The following is a 27,813-nucleotide window of genomic DNA, read 5'->3' on the forward strand; positions in this document are numbered from 1 at the left end:
GTGTTGTTCGGCGTAGCGGTTGGCGTCCAACCTGCCAATACTCTCCGCAAGCTACTGAGTCACCCGAAAGATCCTATCAATATCTACCCTTGAACAACGAGGTGTTGTACATTCCATTCCCTGCGCCGAGTGTCCGTTAATATATATCGAGGAGACTGGAAGGTACCGTTTTGGGTCGCCACTATCAGGAGAAGACCGGTCGCTTGTTTCATCACTTAATTGGTATCTAAAACGAGCATTTAGAATCATCACAAAGGGTCTACGAATACCCCAGCGTACACGTGCATGTGCGCACACAAGATCGCCTCGACCAAAATCTGAAATTGTGGGAAATTTGTGGCAGGAAAATGGTTCCGTTCCTTGTCCATATAAATTTGAATCCATTTTGCCTTTTGAATTAAGTGTAAATCGACCATACAAGTTATTTCAAACCTGTCCTGTCTTGTGCGCAAATGATTGGCTCGCAATTTTCGTGTTATCATGCTTAATGAGATTTCTGCTGTTTCAGCTCCGAGGCTAGTCTTGAAATACGGGAAAGTGTTTTCGAAATTGCCAGGCGCATATCATTTTCCATGTCTAGCTTGTTGCGAGCCTTTGACTTTATGTGGACAAGGGTAGAAAACACAAGTTCGCAACGGTAGGTTGAAGCAAATGTAACAAGTAGTCGTAACGCTGATGTTGATACCTTGGGAAAGGATTAAAGCATGCTGCACCAAAACTGAGTTAAAGATTTTTCCATGTAAATTGTCCGGCAAGCGGAGTCGTTTCTTAAATCCAAAAGCTCGTCTTGAATATCTTCTGGCACAGTTGACACGTCAACCATCGCAGAAAATGGATTGCGCGGAAAAGCTTCATCCCTTTTCAAGCGATTGCAAATGTTTAATGATGTCTGATTTTAATTGTGCGCTGACACCAGCAGATTCAAATTCTGAAACTTTTTCAAACATTGCGAAGTTGTCGAGATTGACTTTTCGGTTCCAGTTCCATATCTTTTCCATGAGCCCACATAACACATCTTTACATTGCAGAATATTTGTATTCGTTTCTTGAAGTTTAAGGTTAAATTTGTTTAATTGTTCAAAAATGTCCACTAAATAAGCAAGTCCCTGTAGCCATATTTCATCACATAAGTAGTTGACAAAGTCATCTTTTTTTTCAATTTTTAAACAAGCGGGTAACCAAATTTCCTGTCGAAAGCCACCATACTGCAGTATAGAATAAAACAGTTTCGTGGTCAGATTTCAAATCTTTGCACAGTTGTTTAAATAAACGAGAAGTGACACGTTTCTTTACGAAATTTACCATTTTGATCACCGAATTTAGCACATCTTTCAAGTAAGCTGGAAGCGTTTTGTAAGCTAGTGCGTGTCAATGTGTCATGCAATGTACTCCTTTCACTTTGGGAGCTTTTTCTCTTACTTTCATTTGAAACCCCGATTTACATCCGAGCATAGCTGGAGCTCCGCCTGTACATACACCACACAACTTTTCCCACTGAAGCCCTTCCTTCACAAAAAAGCCGTTTATGCAGTTCATCACAGCTTTTGTGGTAGTTTTTAAAACTGCACAATACAAAAATTCCTCTTTTCGTCTTTCTCACGCACATGTCGAACAAAAACCAAAAGCTGGGAGCATGATGCAACATCCGTTGAATCATCAAGTTTTAATTTCCTTCACAACCTGCCGTTTGACGACTGATGACGTAAGTAAAATGCGTCGACTAATTGTACGGTACAATTGGTACAACTTGTACCATTCGACAAAGAAACTTGTTAAATTTTTCTTGCGCTTGTTTAGCCTAAAACTAACTTAACCAACTTCACAGCACAAGGTTTAACTTGTGTTTTCCCGATAGTGTGAGTTTTTTTGCTTGGCAATTTGTAATGCAACTTCAAAGGATGTCTCCAAGCTTGCAGTGTCTTGTTGGTTAAAATAACCACCAATTTTTGGCGTTTGAAACGTGCTCTTGTCGTTGAAAGAACGACAAGTCCTTAGCTGCATGTTCAGGATGTTTCTGCTGCAAGTGGCGTTTTAGTTTGGACGGCTTCATTGACTCATTACTAGTACAGTATGACACTAAACGCACTGCGGTTTATTATTGTCAACGCCTGACGCCGAGGTAAACGCAAGTTTTAGGTAACTGTCTATATACTTCCTCGATTTAGACATAGTTCATAGATAAAACGCTGCTTACGGCCATTAACAGACAATAAAGAACAAATGCCGGTCATCATGCGTTAAGGGCTTGTATAAATATCTTTGTAACATTAACAATGGCGATACAAGTCACAATGGACTGTTGGTTGTCTTGTATAACAAGGCTGATTAACCTGCTTGTTGTAAAAAACGAAGATAATTGTCGGCAATCGAATTTTGTCGGATTCATAACGTGCAAATTCAGAAGTTGCCGCGGACCCCCGGTTGAGAACCACTTGTGACCGCACACGACAACGCAATAGCAAACACGAATGCACTGACCTGGAACCGAAAGAAAAAAGGCAGCAGACATACAGTTCGTCGAGTACCACCGGTTGCCAGATTAAACACGCCCTTTGCTTGGTTAGAACGAAAACGAGATGATTTGTGGACACACAGTGTGCCTGTAAAACTAATCAGTCCACTGGGCAGGTTGATGTTTGTTTTTGGTCTGGTGAAAGATTTTTGTAAATCTTAGGGATCTATTACTCAGACCATAATGCGAAAGTGTAAAAAACACTGGCAACCTTTCGACTGTCAGACTCTGCCACACCACAACAGTAAAGGAGTGCAGTGACCTGTGACCCAAAGAAAAAAGGCAGTCCTACAGCTAGTCGAGTGTCGGATTTTTACTGTGTAAATTGACAAGTGTTAATCAAAAAAGTGTATAAATTAGCTGAACGTTTGTACACATGCATAAGCATAACATCATTTGTGTTTATGAAATCCACTACATGGTGAAGCATTTTATAAGACAGTTGTAGCTTCTTTTATAACTGAAGAGCAACAATCTTACTCAACTTAACTCTATAAGAAAGTCGAAAAGTCAGATCAAGCATTTGCTCATAATCAGGTTCCTTGCACTGTCGTGAAACTATAATTCACGAGATTAAAATTGTGCTTGACGCTCTTTATGCTAGTTTAATTTAAATTTTGGAATATTGCGAACGTTGTTTCATGACGAATTAAATTTGCAAATATGTAGATCTAACCGTCATTTTCCATTTAGTTGTGTTTTAAAATGTACGCTTGTTTGTTCCGTTGTCAGCATGTGATTTAGCATTCATCAAATGTTATTCAATTGTTTTCGTTAGAAGCCGACATCCTGATTCAACTGACAAATTGGTTTGATAAGTAGGATAAGAACGACGGCAATTTGGACTCGAAGCAACCGTGTCCGAGTGCTGCGAGGAAATTTTATTTATCGGTAAACTTACAACATCCTTGCAAAGAGACAAAAAACAACTTTATGAATGTGGGTTATATGAGATATGCTTCAGACGTAAATTTACCCTTAAAATTTTCATGATGAATCACAAAAGGAAGAAATCACATCGATGCCTTGTTTGTGCAAAAGGGTTTTGTCATGTTGGAAATTTAAATAGACACATGCTGACTCACACTGGAGAGAAACCGCACCTATGTAATGTGTGTGGAAAAAGTTTTAGTACTGTTGGAAATTTCAATGCACACATGTTGACTCACACTGGAGAAAAACCATATCGATGTAATGTGTGTGAAAAAATGTTTCGTCAAGTTGGACATTTGAAAAGACACGCGTTGTCTCACACTGGAGAGAAACCGCACCTATGTAATGTTTGTGGAAAAAGTTTTAGTACTGTTGGAAATTTCAATGCACACATGTTGACTCACACTGGAAAAAAACCATTTCGATGTGATGTGTGTGAAAAAATGTTTCGTCAAGTTGGACATTTGAAAAGACACCTGTTGACTCACACTGGAGAGAAACCACATCGATGTGTGGTTTGTGAGAAACAGTTTAGTGAAGTTGGAGATTTGAAAAAACACATGTTGACTCACACTGGTGAAAAACCACATCGATGCAATGTTTGCAACAAAAGCTTTGGCCAAAAAGTAGGAGTAAAAATGCACATGAGGATTCACACTGATGAGAAACCTCACCATTGTTATGTTTGTGAAAAAAGATTTCGCCAAGTCGGACATTTGAAATCACACATGATAACTCACACTGTTGATAAACTTTATCCGTGTAATGTTTGCGAACAAGAATTTAGTCGAATGGGAACAATAAAAATACACATGTTGACTCACAGTAAAGAAAATCCGCGTCAATATTAGTTTTGGACCGAATGTTTTAGTGCCAAACATGTTAGGATTCATACCCAGAACCTTATCAAAATTCCCTGGGTAAAATATTTTAGCCAGAAATACTGTCAGTTGCGTATTTTTTTCAACATTCTTATTAAAACATATGTTGCAATGTCGTAAGGTAGTGTTCAAGTACCTAATGATTTGCTTTTTTATTCTTCCCGAGTTATTGTAACACGTTGTAACTTGACTATACATTCGCGTTTGCTGACTTATCTGAGACGCATACACTGAGACAGACGCTAAGGCAGGGTTTTTTAACCAGGGGGTACGTCAGTCATTGTAAAATTATTTGCTATTTAAGGATATTTGTGAAGAACGCGTAACAAGTTACTTTGCTATATGTATTTGATTTCAATTGAGTGATTGTTAGTGTGCTATAAATATTGTTGAACTTACAAGACTATTTTAATGCATGCATTCAACACGTAAGTTATAAATACACTGAGTTTAATTCCTATTATTGTTTACTTCCGTCGACCATTGGAGACAGGGGGTACAAGAAAATGTCATGAAAGCTTAAGGGGTACGAGCGCTAAAAAGGTTAAGAAACATTGCAGTAAGGGTTTCACCCATACCAAGACTAGAGAAGTTTATACCTACGTCATATCGTGTTTGTCTTGTATACTTTAAGATGTGTTTAGTCGCCGAGTCATATTACGTATTCTCTTCAACGTCAACGACGCACAACCTATAAAGCAGTGCTTCCCAACCTTTTCCAGCTCACGGCCCACTTAAAAAAAAAATTTTGGCGGACCACCGTTTAATATTGCGATAAAATCACAATGAAAAAGTAACTAAAATTAAGAAAGAAAAATAATAACCGCAGAAGCAATACTTACTTGCTGGTTTGACATGACGAGATCAAGTCGGAATTTATTGGGAGACAAGCTCACAGTGTTAAGACTGTTTCGTGTGTTCAATTTCGTTATAGTTACTAATACAAGTGGTGTTGTGATGCGACAATTGCAGTTTAGGTACTGCTATGACGTAACAATTGCAGTTTATTTGTGTGATAAAGCTTTGCTTAACGTGAAATCTTAAGCGGCTTCCATAGGGACTAATATTTTATTTTAGAGAAATATAGTTAACTTGAAAGTACGTTCACACAAACTGTGTAACTTTTTTGAACTGTGTAATTTTTAGGATGGTAATAGTTTGAAAAGCTACGCGGCCCACCAAAAAGAACGTCGCGGCCCACCGGTTGGGAAGCGCTGCTATAAAGGATATAGCTTTGGGTGGCTGGAACATAATTTTCTTTACGGTTAAGACACCAGCAGACTACAGGCCACATAAATTTGCTATTTCCTGATTTTCTTTTTGAGTGGTGTGTCTTTTTGAGTGGTGATTTCTTTTTGAGTAGCAATGTACAATCATGTAGCGGCCTCTCTCCCTATGATTATTTTGTTCTTGCATACCTCCAGCGAACGGGACAGATAGCCTTCTTTTTTTACTCTTGTCCTACGCGTCGTATTCCTACATTGTGGTATTCTATTTTTGTGAACCTCGAATATCTCGCTACAAGTTAATTTAAATATCAGTCAGAAAAAGGGACAGAATTGAAGGTGTGAAGTGTGAGCTATGGTTATTAGATCATGACAAAGTAAAATGTACTTGGACATCTATGAATCAAAACATGCATGTAACTTTTCTCTGGCATATTTGTACCCTATAGGCCTAATTAGTATGCGCACGATTAGACGAAAACAGCTGCCGAACTCCACGCAGGAGAACAATGTAAACACGTGTGCATTGACAAATGAAAAAAGGCACCTTTTATGTTCGTAAGTTGTTAGCGAACTTTTTAACATTGTGTCGAAAATGTGTTGACATGGGCAGGTTGGCGTATTTTAAACTTCACCTAGGCTTAACGAAGTAGTTTAAATTACAAAAATGTGATAAGCTAAGTCTGTGTTTTTCAACCTTTTTTTCTTGTAGCGCCCCTTTTACGTGTTCGTAATTTATAAACGCCCCCTCAAAGCTGACAAAATCAAAACGATCTTGTTTCGCGATCAACTTCAATGCGATAATTGAGAGCAGAATGTTGAACAAGCTATATTTTAGCACTTAATCATAAAAATTCTAATGGTTAATTCAACATGACACCACTAACTGCAGACAGTGCCCATTGCTTTTAGCTTGGTACCCGTGAAGGGCTAAAACTGCAATTGTTTTGTTTGCTGTAAAAAAAAAACAATGTAGCAAGCGCAAACGTGTGCGGTGATCTAGCCTAAGCAACAGGTGTATATGCAAGGTGCAGAAACAATTTTTAGTGGGGTCACAAGTACTTAAAATGCGAAAAAGACATAAAAAATGCACATGACACAACTATTCGCTGCATTGATGTCAGTATACTTTATACACAGGGTTCCTATCGAGGTGGACCTCAAAGTACTGACAACCGATTTCATACGTAACGAAACAAACGTTTTTAAACAAAAAAATGCTTTTATACTAGCCAGTGGCGGCTCGTGCCTACAATTTCTGGGGATGCTGCTCCAAATTTTAGCCTTTATTAGACATGTATAAGTTGGCCACATTTCTAGCTTTCTAGGCATGTTTTGTGTAGAAAAACAAGTAATACAAATCTTAATTAGCAACTCCATTTTGACGGAATTTGCAGAGCACAGCTCCACTATAACTTATTGACGCCATAATTTCTTTTAAAACAATTTAAAAAATGCCGATCAAGGCGGAAGTTATGCTTATTATATATTGCTAAAGAATAAAAAAGAAAAGTTTCGATAAAAAACGCTCACTGATGATGACAATTTTTTTTTGTCGAAACGTCTGTTTAAAAAAATGAGTACGTTTTATTCTACATCCTTGGCAATTTGGTTTTTAATAAATGTTTCCAATTAATTAATTACTTCTTTACATAATCAACGGATAGATGCACAACCTACGTGAGAGTGTTTTGTTGTCCCATATAGTTTTAGTCGAGTATAGAGATGTAAATAATCCACGGCGAGCAAACCGTTCATGTAAGGTTGCGTGGCGTAATGTGATGCATTAAAATTGTTTTTAACACCATGAGCGCAAGACGACCGATTTCAGGCATCGGCTATCAGACGGATAATGTGGAATCGGGTTTGGATGTAGCTTGACAAAACAAAACTATGACATTTATTACCAAAACAATAAAATAATGGTTGCAACCACTGATCTCTATAAACACTGGATTGCGCTACTCCGTTGAACGGTTGGGTGATTTTTAAAGCAAATTAAACGGGCAATGGAGAGAGAGTGGAAAAATTACGATAATTTTTTTTTTAGTGGTTTGTGTAGCGATTTTTTCAGATATGATTTGTAGATTAATAGGACGCATGTATTCCAGTGTGTAATAACCAATAAATATGCGTATACTGTGATGTGTATTAGTGTATGTGTACTGGGAAAACATTATTCAGTTGATATTGAAATAAATCATTATTAAGTGGTAATAAATGTTTTATTGTGCAATATAAGTAGTTTACATGCATTTATTAATATTTAAGACGCAAATCCAACAAGAATGGCTATTTTCTTCACACAAGACGATGTAATACTTTATTCAGCATCACCTTGTGCTGATCCAAACTGCTGTTTTTGATTGTCAGCAAAGTCTTGGAGCTAAAATATGGCTGTTTAAGAGTTTTATTTTTGTAGTAGGTTCAACATTATTTTGCTTCTATGTTACAAACCATAAATCTAGTAAGCTCACAATTAGCTCATTTTATCTACACTTTTCAGTTTGCAAGCAACATGTGTTGAATAAATTTTTTCTGATGTTGTGAGTTCTCAAACTACAAACTGTTAACAAAATTCCAATATCTCAAAGAGATACATGTGCATATAAATGCATTTAAGACATCATAGCAGTTAAGAGTGGACAAGTATAACTACCTAAATGAGTTGCCTATTTATGTACTATTTTAGTCAGAATCATGAAATATTGTTTTTATTCTTTTTAATAAGCAGGTTTCTGCAAAAACACGTCTACACACCAGTTATCACAAACACTTAAATTCTTGCTAAACAAGTCAACAAATACACCTACCAAGGTCATACAGATATCCTGTAGTTATTGCCAGATGTATCACCATTATTGGTGAGCGCATTATAACAGATGGTGCATTCACAAAATAAAAAAACAGCAACCTCAAAGTTGTTTAATTTTAAAATGTGCAGCATATCATGTTATAGGCCAGGGGTGGGGAACCTGCGGCCTAAAGGCCGCATGCGGCCTATTGGGCCAGCAAGTGCGGCCTACGCGCATTCTTGTTGTTTTGTGCAAAATGTCTGTGGTTAGTCAAACCTAAAGCAACGTAATTGTTTTATCTTATTGCAAACAAAAAATCATTGCGTAAGCATCAACATTGTGCACCAATGCTTCAGTATTATATTTCCAGTGAAGTTGAGCATGTTAGCCTGTAACTCCAGTATGGCAAAGAAACTGAAACGAAGTTTAAAGGAAGAAAAAAGGATTTTCAATGAAGAATGGGAATTACAATATTTTCTTGTAAGTACTGGATGCAAAATGACTTGTCTGCTTTGCGATTCCACAATTTTAACAGTTAAAAAATTCAATGCCCATCAGCATTATACCCTTCACAAAGACAATAAGTATGCCATGTTAGAAGGCGAGTCCCGAAAGATAGCGTTGCTGAAACTCAAAGATGGTAGAACAAAGCAAAAGCAGTTTTTTCAAACTGTGTTTCAACAAGAGAATAAAGCTACAGAAGCCAGCTATAAAGTTGCTTATTTGCTGGGAAGGAAAGGTAAACCATTCATCGATTCAGAACTCATAAAGGAATGTATTTTAGAAGTTGTAAAATGTATAGATCCAGAAAATCTTAACAAATACAAGGAGGACAAACGCAGATCGCCAGCATGAATTAGCATCTGATGTCACAGATCAGCTGAAAACTATAGTCCAAAAAGAAAATGTATTTTACTCTTTAGCTTTAGATGAGTCGACAGACTCTACCGATTCAGCGCAAGTGTTGTACTTTATTCGTGCTATAACTGGAGATTTTGAACTGTATGAAGAATTGCTAGCTTTGGGCACTCTCAAGGGAAGGACGCGGGGTATAGATGTTTTCAACAACTTCAAAGAGCAATGTCAAAAAGTGGGACTGAATATTAATAATTTGGAAAGTGTTTGCACAGATGGTGCTCCAGCTATGATTGCTAAAAAAGAAGGATTTGTTGCATATCTTAAAAGAGAAACAAAAGTTCCAGGTTCACTGATTTCTTTTCATTGCATTTTACATCAGCAAAATCTCTGTGCAAATCTGCCATTTTGAATGACACTTTGCAAAAAATTGTAGGCATTGTGAACTACATTAGAGCAAATGCTCAGAAGCACCGTCACTTTAGAAACATTCTTGCAATGGATGATGAAGTGAATAGTGTAGATTTGCCTTATCACTCAAAAGTACGCTGGCTGTCACAAGGAAAAGTAATTAAAATAATATCCCTACGAAAGCAAATAATTGAGTTTTTCGAAGTTAACAGCAAGAGTTGCGAATGATCAGATCCAAACTTCTACCGAGACGTTGCATTTTTATGTGATGTGATGTCAAAACAAAATTAGTTGAACATATCCTTGCAAGGGAGTAATAAGTCTATTTATGAAATGTGGCAAAAGGTTCAGGCTTTTAGAAAAAAGTTGTTGTTTTTTAAGTCTCTTCTGGTTAAATCGAAACTTTCAGAGGAGCATTTCCCCCAGCTTACGAAAGTAATGAGCGAAAATGATAACCTCTCCGGGTCGTTTGAAGAATACGCGTCAGTGTTGGACTCATTAGTGTAAGAATATAACAGAAGATTTAGTGATTTTGAAAACCATAATATCATTCTGCAAATTGCTTTTCAGCCCCATTTAGTAGATGTGTCAATGGCTCCAGAAGAATTACAAATGGAACTTATTGAAATGTCTGAAGATAATATCATAAAATCCCAGTTTGAAAACCGGAACGATCCCATGGATATTTGGAAAAGTGCAATAGAGTATCCTCGTCTTCGTGAATATGCACGTCGGCTCATTTCTTGCTTTTCTACAACATACTGTTGTGAACCGACATTCTCGTACTTGACGCAAATCAAGAATTCACTGAGAACTCAGTTAACCGACGAGCACTGGGAGACTCAATTGATACTAAGAACCACTAAGTTGGAACCTCATATCAAAATGCTTTCTCAAAAGAAGCAAAATCAAAAAAGTCACTAACTTAAAGCAGAGTTGTACTCGAATCAGGCCCTAATTAATAATGTTGTACATTTAAGTCGTAATTTAACCTGGACAGATTTACCTTTTGGCAGTGGTTGAATTCGAAATTTTTGTCAGCCGGTTTTATCACAAAATTTATATTTTTCAGCCGGTTCTGATACAAAAAGTCCTTTGACAGTAACCAGTAATGCTGACTGGTTCGTTGATCTCATAAAATTTCGTAAGACGGTTCTATTGAACCGGCGCGAACTGGCTGAATCGCACCACTGCCTTCTTGGCTTGTACTTTTTTTGGATCTCCATCATAAAACTCCGTTCAAGCTTACAAAAAATATTTGGAACTGCTCTGATTTCATTTGTTGTCATACTTTTGTGACGTTACTGATAAATTACGAATCCTGTACAAAAAATAGAAAAAAAGTATTCATTGAAACCTGTAAATTACATTGTGTTGTTCTATTTACAAGCTCTTCCACAGTTCTGTTTTTGATTAAAACTGTTGCTGAAGTCCGTGTCTAGCGTTTTTTGTCAATGCGGCCTTTGCATGGGACGATGGATAGCTATGCGGCCTTCATGGCCAAAAAGGTTCCCCACCCCTGTTATAGGCGGTGTCATAAATGATTACAAAACATACACATTGGAAGTAGAACAGTATTCACACACAAAATATTTAATCTGATTCAAATCCCTTCGTAGTGTGTTTGTTGTCGAAAATAGCTGTATTGTAATCCTGCAGTGTCATAAAGCTTGAGGGTTTGGGAGGAGGCTGAAACATTTCCAGTGGAATTTTTCCAGAGACAATTAAGGTTGCTTATTGGAGAAACATAAACCCTGTTATGTCTGAAATGTTTGGAAACAAATTTATCATAAATGTAAAATGGAATTGCAAAATTTCATAATGTCACCATGGCAAGATAATAAAGACCCAAACCAAATGCACTCAATCGAGAGAAAAAGTGAGGTCATAATTTCCTGAAGTTTGATAACAGTCAAAAACAGCAGTTTGGATTAGCACAAGGTAATGTCACACAAAGAATTACATCATCTTGTGTGAAGGAAGTAGCCATCTTGTTGAATTCATGTCTAAAATACTTAAAAAGCACGAAAACCACTTACATTGCACAATAAAACATTTATTTCCACTTAGTAATGATTTATTTCAACACTAACTTAATAACGTATATCCAGTACACCTACACTAATACACATCACAGTCAATCTACGCACATTTATAGGTTATTACAAACTAGAATGCATGCGTCCTATTAACCAAAAATTATACCTGCAAAAATCGCTATACAGATGCCTAAAATAAAAATTATCGTCATTTTTCCACTCTCTCCCCATTGCCCGCAATGCTTTTTTGGGGCTTCTTTTTCAGCCGCCTTTGCGCTTCAATTTGCTTCAACCGTGACGGCCAGTAGCGCAATCCAGGGTTTATAGCAGGGGTGGGGAACCTACTTTATGATGAATTGCACCACAGTTTGGGCGGGCCAAATATTTTTTTATTTTCAATTCCGAATAAAATATCCAAAGCATTGTTTCATATTTTACGAGCGAAAAAAAAACTCTTAGTGAGATGGCTGATAGTTCTTCTCCTTGGTGAGCCGTGCGATGTTTGCTGCAGTCGAAGATGTTGCTACTCGCAATTCCATTTCAACGTTTCATCAGTTAATCTCGAGCGGAATCGACTCTTCGTGAGATTCAGTTTAGAAAAAAATTGTTCGCAGCAGTACGTGCTTCCAAAGAGGGACAAAAATTTGAGACCATGTTTCCGCAGGATGGGAAAATCATCAGCATTTATATAGCGTTGATAAAAGTCGGCCAGCGGTGTGTTAAGATACATAGCTTTCAATGTATCATCAGACTGGAGCTGAATTATTTCAAGTTGAAACTTACTAGGAACAGCAGCTGCAGTAACGTTGAAAGGAGTGGCAAAAATATCCAACTCTAGTTGCTTGATTTTCATGTCCTGGAATTTTTCAGTAAAAACCTCAGAAATCTTTTCACATTCACGAGCATATTTAGAAGGTTTTTGCTCTTGTAAGATGGGAAAATGTGTGGTGTCATTATTTTGAAGTTGCACTTTCCACAGCTGTAACTTTGTTTCAAATGATTTCACTCTTGCAAACATGACGTGTAAAAGCTGGTTAGGCCCCTGTAGCTGCATATTGAGTTCGTTGTGATGCTTGCTGATGTCAACCATAAATGCGAGATCACACAACCATTGGCTGTTACTAAGTTCGTCGACAGGGTTTGCCTGCATATCCATGAACTGACAGACTTCGCTTCGTAGCGAATAAAAGCGTGTTAACATGTCACTGCGACTCAACCAGCGGACCTCGCAATAGTAAATGAGATTGCAGTGATCCGCATCTAATACTTCCAAAAAATTTTTAAACAGGCGGCTGTTGAGGCTCCTGCTTTTGATAAAGTTGATACACTTCACTACTGTTGACATGACATTACGAAGTTGAATTGACTTTGCACACAAGTTTTGTTGATGTATGATGCAAAGGCATAAAACTAAGGCATCTGCAGCAAGACCGCGAAGAGTCATTTCTTTTTTAACCAGTGCTGTTAATCATTTTTGTGAACCAATCATGGCTGGAGCACCATCTGTTGTAAGGCCACTTAACTTTTCAAACGAAAGATTAAATTTGCGCATTGCCAAGATAAGTTTTTCAAACAAATCCTCACCACGCGTAGTTCCATGCATAGGTTCCAGTGACAACAAACCTTTATCTATTTTGAAATCGGAAGTTACTGCTCGAATAAAGATTGCTAGCTGAGCTGTGTTTGTAATGTCAGTAGTCTCATCAAGGGCTAGCGCAAAAAATTCGAAACATTGAACTTTATGTTTCAGTGTCTTTTCAATATCATCTCCCATTTCCCAAATCCGATCTGACACGGTTCTTCTTGATAAACTAACTTTTTGAAACAATGTGACTTTGTCCGGAGCTAACAACTTAGCAGCTGTAACAAGACATTCTTTCACAAATTCTTCCATGTGTGGCTTCAGCTTCTTTGCAATTAGGTTGCTTATTTCATAACTTGTTTGAATAACATCGTTATCGGTTTTGCAGTACCTTTGCAAAGTAGTTTGCTGCGCTTTTAAGCCTCCTTTGAGAACATTAATCTTATCCTGCCTAGCCTGCCCTGTTAAATTCTTCAAATTACCATGGCAGGAGTCATAATGACGCTGCAGATTTGATTTTTTCTTTGCTGCGACATGTTTTCCACAAACAAGGCATACAGGTTTGTCACTTATTTCAACGAAAACATAAGAGTTTGTCCATTCCTTTTGGAACACCCTAGCTTCATCACTGATCTTTCTTTTTTTGCAAGTAGCCATTTTCCAAGATTAAACTTTTGAACAACAATAAAAGGATCCAAAGTTTGTATAGCAAACTAATAGCTCTGAAATCAAATTAAAACTAGCACCACATGACGCATGATGTGTTACTGTAAGGAGAGACAGTCGAGTGGTTGTTACGTCACAGTGGTTGAATGTGTGGCAATTTGTACAGAAGTTTAACGTCATAAAGTTGAATGGAAAGATATTAAATACAAATTACCAATAATTTTGATGTCATTTTAAGGGAATATTTGTTCATTAACATTTTATTTATGTTTGTACTGAACAAAATTGAGACGCGGGCCACATTAAAAAGGCACGCGGGCCGCAGGTTCCCCACCCCTGGTTTATAGAGATCAGTGGTTGCAACCCAGTTTGATAAGTCAGTGTTTCTCAACTTTTTCCCTGTACCGCCCCTTTTAGGTCTGCATAATTTATAAACGCAAGCACGTCACAACGCAACGAAAACACCCCGCGATAACGAATGATTGGGTCTCTAATCTTTAAGCAGGCGCCTTTAGCACGCTGAAAGCATCACATCAGATGCCATAGATGCCTGTGAACTTCGAGGATACTGTATGTTAAACACTTAGAATGAACAAAAGAGGCCAGCGAAAACTGTAAAATAGTCACAGCATTCATAAATTGGTTTCTTTCAGTTAAGATTTCTTTCAATGCTTGGTGGCCGGCTGATTCGGTATAGCGCCTTCAATGGGCCTGGCGTACTGTGATTTACTTATGAGTGTGCCGTGATCGCTGGTCTGCATAGACGCTTCAGGGCTGATCCCAGTTATGAATTTATGTTCTTCTTAACTGATACTGGTCAATCTGGCGATCCCCTACTACGAAGCTGACATGTGCAGCATACGAGGCAGGCAACGGTGCTTGTGATTCGACTTTTGGCGGATTCTCCAATGAGCCTGTGTAGCTCAGTTGGTAGAGCGCGAGTCCCGGAAAGACTCCTGTCGTGGGTTCGAATCCCACCGCAGGCTAGATTTTTCTAGCCTACGCCTTGCCATATGGTGGTGAATGCTTGGTGGCCGGCTGATTCGGTATAGCGCCTTCAATGGGCCTGGCGTACTGTGATTTGGTTTCTTTCAACAATTAGCAAGAACCTGTTGGCTGATGCTGAAAAATGGCCTGGAATTGTAATGCAACACATCATCAGATCAAATAATGGAGCACGCATTACCATTTATAATATATCATACCTGTAGCAATTATAAATGGATTTTGGTCACCATTTTTAATTGTGTCTTGCAGCAGTCAGCCGTCCTGTAAAAAAGTAGATATATGAAGGTACAAAATATAAATATATACTGCGCAGGAGGAAACCCCGGCTAGATGACGACACAGAAGAGGTAGTCTGTTGTACTAACTTTTGCAGTAGTAGGATTTTAAAAAACTGTTTAAAGGTCAAACGGAGATGGAACGAATGAAAAGCAAAAAAGATGGTGCGTTTTGTTCGGTTAATGGATTTGATGCGTAATTGCTTCGACGATCATTAAAAAACAGTTATTGCAATTATTAGAAAAACATTGAAGACCTTTGTAAAGCTTTTTTGTTAGTTTCTTTATTTTCAACTGTTAGTTTATTTCAATAAACACATACGTTATTGCAACCTAAATATTTTACGCGCAAACTTAAATAAATAAACAAAAATTTAAAAAAGTTGGATAAATAGGGAAATCGAAATTGTGTACAAAAAGTAAAATTAAGTATATAGGAAAACAAGCATTTTTGACTGTGCAAAAAAAGCAAACAGTCCAAACAACTAGAAATGTATTAAAATCATTAACTAAACGTAGGCTAATATACAAATTATTTTTCAAAACTGGAACGACGTAAAGGCAAGTTGTTTGAACAATAATGTAAGGTGCTTGACGATAAAGTGCACCTTCGCTAGATGGTGCAGCGTTGTTAGCAAACAATTAATCAGATGCGAGTATGTTTTCCTCTAGAACAGGACTTGGCTTACTTCCTATGAATGGTTTGCAGCGCCAAGGCAAGAGTGGATAGGCTGGGTCACCAAAAAGCATCAATGGTACTTCAACACCTTCTGTTTAGGGTGGTGCCTAAGTAACATACTATATTTGACTTCTGCTATAAAGCAATCTGTTTTATAATAACTAACTTGGGAAACCTGTAGTGAATAATTTTTTTAATACAACTGCATCATGGCAACCTCCTGACATCTGTTTTTTTTTGTTTGTTTTTTCAGTTGTTTTTACTGTTATGAGTGAAGTTTCTACATCGAAAATGTTATACAATGTTAAGAGAGCAGTTGGGTTGAAAACGAAGTTATGTTTTTCAAGTAAAGTTAATTTTAACTTATCCAAAATAGATGTTGATATTTCGCAGTTTGTTAAAAGATGATCAATGTTATCTTCGTTTAAACGACAGAGTTTACAAAATGTTAAACGAGTGCGTCCGTTGTTTAAGGTGTACATTTGTTTTTGTTGATAAAAATCACCCCATTTATAGGCTTTTTGTATCGTAAGATATGTGTGTTGTCTAACCTGATTATTAAAAAACTTTTTAATGCTTTTTTGACGGAAAAGTGCTTTCCTCCAATTGAATTCAGGGAAAGCGGTTGGTTTTGTTGGTATTTCAATTTGTTTTAAAAGTTCGAAGTAAAAGTGGCGTAGTTTAGCTTTTTTCCAATTGAAATCATCGTTTGTATCTGTTAGGGTGTTGTATAATTGGTAGATATTTTGCCATTCTTGGTTTGTTTTCCAAACGGTTGGTTTAGAGCAGTGGTTCTCAAAGTGGGTCGCGCTATGGTGGTTCAATTCTGCCCAAACGAACTATTACTGCATTAAGTAAACACAAACGAATTTACTTAATGCATTAATAAAGTCATCTCACTCGACCTCGTTGTACAGTAAAATGAACCAATCATTGCTACATTATCCTTCAAATTTTACTGCGACGCATATGGCGATTGTAACATAGCAGGGTAACAGTGGGATCAGTTAGTCGTGCGAAACTGAACGTGGAGATGTAACAGTTAGCGTTTAAGGACGAGTAAGCATTCGTGCAAGGATTTTTTTTAGATTAGGGATTCACTTCTATCAATGATCATGGTGCTGCAAAGCCGCAATGTATTTTGTGTTGTCGAAAGAATTGAGCTCGTTAAGCCTGCAGAAATTTTGACATGGTCAGATTCTTGTTCGGCAGCGACGTGGCCTCGAAATTGCAGCCCTTCTCGTTATCGAACGGCACAGTGAAAAGTCGAATCACAGACTTTTCACTGAAGAGACAATATTAAGTGGTCCTCCGAATGAAAAATAGAGCCGGGCATTGAAGATATTATGAAGGAAAAAAAAGTTTTAATAATCTCATCAAGTTAATCAATTTGTTTGTAATAAATCATTGTTTCATAGTACTGTGTACTACAACTGGTTGCCTGTGTCTTTTTTCATGTATATAAAAAACACATTTTTTGATGTTTGAGGCTTGGGTCGTGACATGTTCATAAAACAGTTTTGGGTCGCGGTCAAAAAAGTTTGAGAACCACTGGTTTAGAGTTATCTATGAGACTTGGTTTAATTTTTTGTAATTTAAAGCCAAGGTTATAGGTTGCCCAATTTAACCATAGTTCATTTAGCTGTTCAGTGTTTATTAGATCTCTTAATTTTTCCAATTGTGTGGCGTCTATTTTTGTTTGTATATCAGCATTTTTAAACTTCCGTTTTCGAATTGTGCGATTAGTTTTTTTCGATTAAGTTGTTCTATTTTATTTGGTGCTCAGAAAAATTGAAATAGAATGTAATCGAGATCTTTAATGTGTTTCTTTAATGGTGGGAAAGCACGTGCTAAAAATAGTATTTTTGGAATTATAAGTGTGTTTATTATAGTGATTTTACCAGGTAATGTTAAGTTTCTGTTTGTAAAACGCTGTGTGATGTTTTTGGCGTGACTTATAAACAGTTGCCAATTTTTATGTATAACCCAGCTTTGTGTAGTGCATGTAATCCCGAGTATTTTTACTTCGCTTTTCAGAAAATTTGGATAAATTTGCATCTTTTGTTTATTGTAACGCCAATAAACGAAGCGATACGAAAAAACTTAATGCGATAATAAAACAAACACAAAAAACGAAATCATCAGACTGATGAATTTCGGGCACGTCACGCCTGGCAACGCAGTGCCGTTACCCCTCGGGGTTGGTCAACAAGAGAAGAAGAAAGTCAGAGGGCCTTTACTCCCCGCCTTGGCGGATATGCTTGGGCCCTGCGAGAAGCGGCGCGAAGTGAAAAGGGTAAAGACGTCACAAGTACCCGACATAAAAATCGTAGTACAAAAAACAAAACACGCACGCACGAAAATAGAAAACAAAAATAACGTCACAAGTACACGACATAAAAATCGTAGTACAAGAGACACGCACGAGAAGATAGAAAGCAAACGCAAAAGGGTCACGTGAAAGGCAAAAAGACAGGGTCTTCGCTCCCCGCCGACGGATATGCATAGACCCTGGGAGAAGGGCGAAGAGGGAAGGTAGAAAGGCGCATTGCATACACTACCGGTCTCAACCATTAATTTTAGGGGGAAGATCAGGATTAGAACCCGTGATCTGTTTATTACGGGACTTACGCCGTTACCACTAGACTATTCAATGGTAGTGGGCAGCGGTTCAAAATGGCTTTACTCGTGGGAATTATCTGGAGGGGGAGACAAAACACACACAAAAAAAAACTATACGGTTAAGAAAATGGAAAATACAAAGTCAGGGTCGTCGCTCCCCACACTCGGTGGATATGCTTGACCCTGGGAGGATGCGAAAAGAGAGAAGTGGAAAGCAAATACATGCAAAAGTATCGTATTTTTATAAAACTGAGAAAACCATGTCGGAGTTTCTCAACGCGAGATCGTTTCGACGCGGTCCGGACACCCCTTCCTAATTTGAATAGTACGCATGGCGGACAAGTCGCCATGGTTTCGCCACTATTCGTTTGTGGCGTGCATATATGCACATTGTTCAGGTACTCGGTGGAAGCGCTGCGGGCCTGCAGCAAATAAAAGGAAAACACAATTTTTGAAACAGGGTCAATGAAAAAAGAGTAACTGGGGATGTTTGATGTTAATCTATGACGCTCTCGGTTGTCTTTAAAAGTTGCGGATTAAATAAAAAAAAGGCGATACAGTAACGGAAAAAAAAGAAAGAATTAATGCGAAAAATTGGCTGTGCATGCGAAACAAACAAAAAGACGAAACAAAATTAAGCAGATCGTCAAAATTGGATTTATGCAAATTAGTTCCTACGGTTGGTTGAGATCGGATTTTTATGTGACAACCGGAGACGTCCCTAGAAGCGTTAGTCTACTACACCATCAAATCCCTGAGGTCTTGAATAATATCCTTGTATGTTGTGTCAACCCTATTGTTTTCGACCCGCGCCAGGGATATTCGTTTGGGAACAGGTTATTAACTGATGAAGGGTACGGATGGATCCACGGTCGAGTTGGTCAAAGGTTAAATTATATTTTTCAATAAGAGATATGGCGTTCCAGAGTCATAGAACAAAAAACTAAACTTGATCGAATGAATCAATACTTGAAACATCAAACACAATTTGTTAATAAAATAACCGCGCAAATTTACGACAATCTAATCGGACAAATTAAACACACTTTCAAGCTTTATACTGCGAAGAAACCATACAAAATTACTTTAATCTTAACATACACAATACTTAGTTATAGCAACTTTTCGTTATACTTCTGAATGTTTAATATGAACTGTACCTTGCATAACAAACTATATGTATAAAATTGTCCTAAATGTATCAATGCGTTAACCTTTAAGCAAGCAAAACGAGCATGCACCTCTGTTTTTGCGTTTATTATCGACTTTGTTTGATTGTACTTTCTGTTCGTGCAACGGAAAATTTCTGTTATCGATCATTTTTCGTACCTTTCCGATATTGCGTTTTAGGAGACGACAAATAACTACCGCCGATGTACGGTCGGTCGTCACTTGTTGAGGCCGGGCGGGGCCTTTACATGGAAAAAAAAATTTTCTGCGCTTTGCATGTAACTTTGTTTGGTTGTGTTATTTTGGTTTAACCATTATCCGCTAGCAGGACGGTAGTTTTGCCAGCTTATTCTTTTTTGTACAGTTTAGCCAGTTGGTGCGCAGGCACACTGCAGGGTTGTTGTGTATATTCTGCTCGCTCTGTCTATCCGACAAACTTAAATTAGGCCGCTAAAACCCCTCATGGTAAACTCTCTACTCTAATTAACCTGATAACCTGGTTCAACTTTTATAGTAGATAACTTGCCTTCTAAAGGCTCTCTGGCCCTCTCGTGGTAACTATTCGTCTCACTTGAGTAGTGTGTAGTATATAGTGTTTTGTCTAACTGCCTCTAAGGCCCTTGGCGCACTTAGCTCGCTCTATAACATCTACCGCCCTCTTTCGTTACCTCCTACCCGTTTCCTGTTGAAACGGTTCGGAGGAATTTAACGAAGGAGTGCTCTTCACCTTTCCTGAGGAAAAGCTCTCTGGCTCCCTCGTCGGCGTAGTGCCAGCGAGAGGTCCTTTGGGGCTTTCCCTCTTTTGACGTCACTAATTGGTTAACCTACGCCTCGGGCGTAAAGTGAGCAATTAGTACTTTGCCTAAGTCGTAGACCACAACTACGTCACATACTTGCTACACTCCACGTCTCTGGACGTGAAACCAACAAACATAAAATTTTTGCCCAAAACGCCAAATTATTAAAATTTTGAATCAACTTGACATTGCTTATTGTAAATATGGATATTCGTAAAAATCTCGATATTAATAGGAACTTGGCCGAACGGCCTGGCGCGCCTGACCCACATACAGACATAAAAAACCTGATCGGGATTCGTCCCCGGGAAGTTCCTGGGTTCGAACCCCGTGAAAAAAAAAATTAAAAAAAAAAAAAAAAATCTCGATATTAATAAGTTTTATGATCAATATAGATCCCTTCATATACAAATATCGGCCGAAAACAATTTTCAAGTCGGGGATTTTGTTGGACTGTTCGCTAGAAGCGCCATTTTTCAAGACTACAAGCCGGCTCTACAGGGCTTTAGAATTATCAACAGGAGGAAACAAATCTTTAAAATCACGTTTTTGGAAGAGCATAGAAATCTCATTGGGCAGCTTTATGACCGCTTCAAATCAAGCCAATCTTGTAGCTATAAGGACAGCGTAATCACAATCAAAGCAGAAAAAACTCCTCGACCTTTAACTAAAGTAACACTTTATCCTGTCCCGCTTGAGCTTACAGAAGATCACTGGAACGATGCGTGCAAACAGTTACAATGGGGAAAATTTTATAAACACGAATATTTAACCTACAAAGACTATCCAACTATACAAAATGGCTACATGCACTTGTTTCTCGAAGATGCGATTCTAGATAACATGTGGCACACCCATCAAATCTTTGGTCATACAATGCAACTCATCAAACCAGGGGAGTCTTTTGGCCCCAGATGTGCTTATTGCCTTGGCGCTCGGCATTGGGCAAACCGGTGCCAAACAACTATGCAAAATATGTAAAGTGGCCCATGAATTTTCTGAATGTCCCTGCAAATCTCCTATTGTCCCAGCAGAATCAGAAACAAACAAACCAAAAAAACAGCAACCAGACAAATCCACACCAAAATGGAAAACAATTCAACCCATAGTTGCGGAAGATTTAACAGCAGTGCTTGCAGAAATGGATCAAAACTCAAAAAGGTTGAACACAAAAATTAACCCAAATAACCAGATGTAGAAGAAAGCTATCCAAGCTATCTTTGAAGAGCAGGCACATTCTTCAACTAATCCACCCAACCCAACCTATGAAAGAAGAACACTCTAGATCTCAAACAAAACCCAACGAAAAATCTCAATCTGCAAGATCTAAAGATGATATCCATACCATCTCTTCTACACCCCCTCGGTCTGCTGAAGGTTCTTCGTCTCCAATCTCTCCCAAGCTCTCAACGCAAAATAGGAACTTGCTCAACAACGCAAGAAAACGCATCGACTATCCCGAAAGCGAATCCTCTCACTACGATACTCCCCAAATTCAACCCGAAACGCCAGTTCACCCCCCTCTAACATCGCATAATGCCAAAACTAAAGCTGCTCCGATTATTTCACAACCACCTGAAACAAGCTTTCAACTAGATACCCTTTTCCAAACCCAACAATCTGAATCAACTCAAGACAAAGAAGAAGACACAAGATCCAGGAATAAAAGAAACACCTCAGCTCCAGTGGCGAACAGAAACACACTAAGAAAAAAACAAAACCTAAATAGTTCAAAAAACTCGTAACTCAGTCTGTTAAATGGCGGCAAATATGTTTAGTTTATCCTCACTTAACGTAAACGGTTTAGACCATAACTTATCTAATATTGCTAACTTTAATAAACAAGTTGATTCAAATGTTTTTCTGATTCAAGAAGTGCACAAAGTAGATGAAACTGTCTTTAAAAATTGGGCAAACAGACAAAATTTGATATATATATTTCTTTAATGTACATTGGAGAAATATGTCGGACCGAAAAGCTAAACATGATGGCACTTTAATTTTGATCAAAAAACGTTTTGGGCAAAACATAGAATTCACTCACCATATCATTACCGATTTTAGACTACAACAATTAGACTTTGAGTACAACGACACACTATTTACTATTTACAACATATACATGCCATCTGGACAAAAGGCCGGTTCTTTAAAGAAACGCCTAGACCTATTTCAAATCATTGAAAGAAGTCTAACTCAACACCTACACCGACATATCATCATAGGCGGGGACTTCAATTTGATCATAGATCAGATTGACACACTCAGAGCCATGCGCTACGGGAGCGACCGACTCTTTCGGCGCGACACCACTAGAAAACACAACAAATTCATCCACTTCTCTGATCACAACCACGCACCAACAATAACTTTGAATCTTAACTTAAACAAACGCTGGGGCAAAAGCCTTTGGAAACTAAACTTATCACTCTTGGACCACTCTGATTATGTAGCCGACATTAAAAGTATAATTCAAACCCACCAGGAAAATAGGGATCAGTTCGAGAATCCTATTTCTTGGTGGGAAACACAGTATAAAAAAAACATTCCATCTCTTTTGCGTTAAGAAAGCGAAAAGCGGAGAAACAAGAAAACTACAATACACAAACAGAACTACAAACACTAATGACACACATGAACCCAAACAACTTGGAAGCAAATCTTAAATTTGTGGAACTTAAAAAACCACTAGTATTCAAAACTTAACTATCGAAGGTCAAATTGAAACAGATCAAACTAAAATTATTAACGAAATTCACCAATTCTATTCACAACTCTGGCAAACAAAAAGTAAAACCACAAGTAATGCACAAGAACACTTCCTGTCCAACATCACTGTCAACCAAGAACATAATGATCACGACTTTACTCCAATTTCTTTAGAGGAGTTGGACATAACAATACAGAAAATAACCTCAAACTCATCACCTGGACAGGATGGCATCCCAATAGAGTTTTACGTTAAATTCTGGACACTCATCAAACACGACATATTGGAAGTCATCCATAACATTTACACACGCGAAGAACTTCCTGACTCACACAGAAACGCCATCGTAAAGCTCATTCCAAAAAAACAAAACATTGATCAAAAACTGGCGGCCAATCTCACTATTAAACACAGACAACAAAATCATCAGCACCACGATCGCAAACAGACTACAAAAGGAACTCAACAACAAAATATCCACTGAACAAAAATGCGGCCTTTTAAAACGACATTTACACCACATACACTACAACATCAAATCCATCGTTGAATACTCTATACAAAAAACCGCACCTCTTGCACTAGTCCTCATAGACATGGCGAAAGCCTTTGACACGCTGGACCACGGTTTCTTGTTCAAAACCCTCGACAAACTACAAATTAACGATTACACAAAAACTTGGATCAAAATTCTATACAAAAACATTACAAGCCAGATCAACGGTAATGGGAAATTAACAAATAAAATACAAGTAAACCGTGGTGTTCGGCAGGGATGCGGGCTTTCAATGCTTCTGTATGTTGCAATCACGGAAGCTCTCATAACAACCACGAACAACAACCCCAAAATAAACGGTGTAAAATTCGGATCAGTCCAACCCAAATTACAGCAATATGCAGACGACACAACATTTATCATAACAGACCAACCCATCTTTGGACGCAATCTTCAAACAAATGCACCTATACGAACAAGCCAGCGGACAAAAGATAAACAAAGATAAAACAGAAATCATAGCATTTTCAAAAAATTTACGAACTCAAATTAATTACGGATACCCAAATTATTTAAAACACGACATTAAAATTTTGGGAGTTATTTGCACCACACAAAATTGGGTACTACACAAAAATTGGAGTACATACATCAGTTACATTAAATCCACCATCTCGAAATACGAACACAGGAAACTAACACAAGGAAAAGTGGTTATTATCAAAACGATAATAATGCCCAAAATCCTTTTCCTGGCACGAGCTTTCCCACCAACACATGAACATACAAAACAAATAAACCACCTACTACATCAATTCTTTTGGGCACCAAACAAAATCGAACAAATCAACCGGAAAAAATTAATAGCTGACTTCAAAAATGGGGGTCTAAGAATGCCAGACGTTGAAATTAAAATTAATGTTACACAATTAGAACAGATCAGGGACCTAATAAACACCGACACAATTACAGAGTTCTGGCAACAGTGGGCAATCTATAACTTGGGATATAAATTAAAAACAATAAAACCATCACTCTTCATACACAACAAACCAAACGCTTGGATCATGACAAGAGACTGGCAAAACATCTACACACTCTACTACACAACTCTAATTGAAATCGACGCCGATTTCAATTGAAGTAAAGCCAAACAAACACTTTTACTATGAATTGATACGTCAAAAAGAAATTATCACCATACCAGCACACATCACAGACTTTACATGGAAAAGGGCTTTGTTCTACCAAAAGGGGATTCGTAAATACTTCAACAACTTTGAAAGGCAACACACATACCTTTCAATACACCATGGATACAAATGGGGAGACTTTTTCAGAGAAAAGCAAATGCTAATTTTAAATAACGGGAGGATTAGACGTACTTTTTGCAAATTTTGTCGATGTGATCATGACAACATCGAGCACCTTTTAACAAACTGTGACATAACAAAGCAGATCATTAACACACTCAAACAAATCATTTTTGAAAAAGACAACATAGCTTTCAACGCTACGAATCAACTGCAGTGACCACGAAACACCTCTGCTTCTTGTAAAGGCCGTAGCAATTTGGCGGTATACAGTCATAAAACAAAAAATCAAGCTCGATTGCAAAAACGAGTACCTATACTCGCATACTCCTTTCGTTGAACGACAAGCAGCGATTATCTACAAAACATTGCTGCACCAACTTAACATCTTTGTTGAGCTGTACGGCGAAACTACTGTCGAAACACAGTTCAATATCGACACACGAACACTACTCACAAACACTTTTATACGCAAGTCAGATAAATAGAAATAATAATTACGTACTATATATAGTTATATTATATTATTCATTATTTATCAAAAATATCTTTAATGTGCTAAGCTTTTCATTGACTCTCGTCCGTTGATTCTTCCTTTTTCTCGTTTCAAATCATGTAACCGTTGTTTTTTTCGCTCCGTTATATTAAATAATTGCTTTTTTTGTGTTGTGTACGATTTATCGTTGTTTCGTTTTACGTTTAAAAAAATGCAGTTGACAGTCAGGGGGTGTTAACAGCCGTCAGATGCATCAACGGTTGTTGCTCAAAAGCCCCTACAGTGGCCAAATGTTTACACATTTGCCGATTTGGACAAAAATTTACAGGACTGTGGATTGGGGTAATGTGATTTGATATTTTTTTAGTTTTGGAGTAGAGACCAATTATTTACCCCACTAGCCCCCCAAAAAGGGTGAATGGTTTAAGTAGTGTTCGAATAGGATGAAATTTGGACAGTTTGTTTATTGTGCCATTTCGTTGATTGTTGTTTTCCAACCTGTAGCCCCAACATTTACCCGTTAGCCCCCTAAAAAAGTTTTTTTTTTAAACAGATCTGAATTGGATAAACTATGGAAAGCTTGTAGAGGATGCCATTTATAGGTGTTGATTCTTGTGTTCTGCCCTGTAGCGCAAACCATTACACCTGCCCCCCCCCCCCCCCCAAAAAAAAATAGGACAATATGTCTGGTATTCAAATCCACTTGATTCTTGAAGTGAATATATGCCGCTGGTAGCGTATGGTGAAGCTGACTTGATGATTTGGCAGCTTCGGGGTTTTCCTTAAAGACCGGGTGACCAGTAATTACTCGTAAACAAATGAACAAAAGAACTTACCTTGTGCATTTGTTCCACTTTCATTCCCACAGTACGTTTTTTCTGTGACGAGTTTGCATTTTTGGCAGAGGGAAACTTGCACCAATGTGAAAAATATCACGACTAACTTTGCAGCTTTCATGTTTTGACAGTAACATTAATACGGTCTGACTGCTGTGCGAATGAGAAATAGTTTAAAACCTATGTTGGCTCACTTTTTTCATCCAAACCGATAAACAACAAATCGTAGCCCACGTTTGCAAAGTGAACTAGCAAAGCTTTCAGCTTTTTATGGCTTTATAAACGTGTACAACTGATGCTGCGACGGCCCAAAGTTTGACACCGACATCACGGTTGACATTTGTTTCGGGAAATATTTAACGATGCGGGAAAACCTTAACACGAATAAGGAATGCGACTTTTTGCAGCAGACATTTTTGTGAAATTAAAATTGCGTTTTCGTGACAACCAAGTTATTTTAATTGACTTTGCTTGAAAAAGAAACTGTGTGCGTGCGATGTTTGCCAAAACAATAGAATTGATGTTGGAAATTTTTTTCAATTAGTGTGCACAGTGCATAAGAACGCAATTGGCTGGTTTGCATTTCGGTTACTATTTGCATGTTACCAAAGCGGTCTTTTGAAGTCTTACCAAACGGCTAATTTGTTACGTGATTGCAGACGCCTTAGGGTTCCCGTTATACCGGAAGCAATTTTGTTACTCGTTCGCAATAAGAGCCTTTGTTGTTTTCTTGTTGGTCTAGTAACGAAATTAAAAGCCTTTGCTATAATCATTACATTATCGCAGTCGCTAAAAACAACGTCTTTTGATTGTGGCAAAGTTGGTTATTGCGTTTTTTTTGTATACACTATCATAAACATATATTTATTAAGGAAAAAATGGCCCAAATAGACTTGCGAAATGCTTAAGTAATCAAACACGACGCTTGTTTGTCACTTTTTTATCGAATTTTATGCGACTTTAGGTGTCAAACACAGGTATAACTGATCTCACTGACGGTGACATTAGCATTTGCCAAAACGTTTTATTAGTATTAAAGCGTGTTGCTTTTTAAGTCTATTTCGGTATTTTTTCCTTATTAAACGTATGAACAGATCCGTGAAAAGTGTTCCAAACGAATGTTTAAACATTGGTTTTAACATTGCTTGACCTGATATACTTGTGTCTCTTTCGACTGTCGAAACGTTTCCAATACAAGCTTTATCAGAGATGTTGATGTTGTATTTATCACAAAAAAAGCACATTACGTGCGAACACCGGCACTTAAAACAAGGACTGCCCTAGTTAACAGGTCAGTCACTATGCCAAGAATACCTATGCGTGCTTTACAAAACGATTGCAATCATTGCTTTTTACTCAATAAATCTCGCACTCTTAACTTTTGGTCATTTCGACTCATTTTTGTAAACTCATGTACAACCCAACCTTACATTTTGTCGATAGTAGCATATAACTCAGTGCAAATAGAATCATGTTTCGTTTTTGCAGAATTTGCAGCAGCCGAGTGGGTA

General features: G+C 37.8%; 4 protein-coding genes, 1 long non-coding RNA gene and 1 other non-coding gene across 8 annotated transcripts; 4 read left to right on the plus strand and 2 right to left on the minus strand.

The window, feature by feature from the left end:
• Positions 1-491: 491 nt before the first annotated feature.
• On the plus strand, positions 492-4,856 carry LOC145220109 (uncharacterized). The gene has a single exon (XM_080087402.1). It carries the CDS (start codon positions 3,502-3,504, stop codon positions 4,294-4,296), a length of 795 nt encoding a protein of 264 aa, XP_079943528.1. The 5' UTR covers positions 492-3,501; the 3' UTR covers positions 4,297-4,856.
• A 7,319-nt stretch (positions 4,857-12,175) lies between these two features.
• LOC145219522 (general transcription factor II-I repeat domain-containing protein 2B-like) lies at positions 12,176-13,096 on the minus strand. Its single transcript, XM_080086876.1, has one exon. The coding sequence runs from the start codon at positions 13,094-13,096 to the stop codon at positions 12,176-12,178; it is 921 nt and encodes a 306-aa protein (XP_079943002.1).
• Positions 13,097-13,120: 24 nt separating this feature from the next.
• LOC145219523 (general transcription factor II-I repeat domain-containing protein 2-like) lies at positions 13,121-13,891 on the minus strand. Its single transcript, XM_080086877.1, has one exon. It carries the CDS (start codon positions 13,889-13,891, stop codon positions 13,121-13,123), a length of 771 nt encoding a protein of 256 aa, XP_079943003.1.
• A 921-nt stretch (positions 13,892-14,812) lies between these two features.
• Trnas-gga (transfer RNA serine (anticodon GGA)) lies at positions 14,813-14,886 on the plus strand. The gene has a single exon. It is a non-coding gene; the product is annotated as a tRNA-Ser (tRNA).
• A 275-nt stretch (positions 14,887-15,161) lies between these two features.
• Positions 15,162-16,761, plus strand: LOC145220131 (uncharacterized). Of its 3 annotated transcripts, none has more exons than XR_013858001.1 (4): positions 15,162-15,255; positions 15,310-15,348; positions 15,856-15,938; positions 16,116-16,761. It is a non-coding gene; the product is annotated as an uncharacterized LOC145220131 (long non-coding RNA). The 3 variants fall into 3 exon arrangements; XR_013858002.1 differs by having other exon boundaries at positions 15,861-15,938; XR_013858000.1 differs by having other exon boundaries at positions 15,162-15,348.
• A 4,947-nt stretch (positions 16,762-21,708) lies between these two features.
• LOC145220116 (uncharacterized) lies at positions 21,709-22,340 on the plus strand. Its single transcript, XM_080087409.1, has one exon. The coding sequence runs from the start codon at positions 21,717-21,719 to the stop codon at positions 22,194-22,196; it is 480 nt and encodes a 159-aa protein (XP_079943535.1). The 5' UTR covers positions 21,709-21,716; the 3' UTR covers positions 22,197-22,340.
• Positions 22,341-27,813: the final 5,473 nt, after the last annotated feature.

This window comes from Phallusia mammillata, chromosome 3, assembly GCF_965637545.1.
Source record: "Phallusia mammillata chromosome 3, kaPhaMamm4.hap1.1, whole genome shotgun sequence".
NCBI classification, from domain to species: Eukaryota; Metazoa; Chordata; class Ascidiacea; order Phlebobranchia; family Ascidiidae; genus Phallusia; species Phallusia mammillata.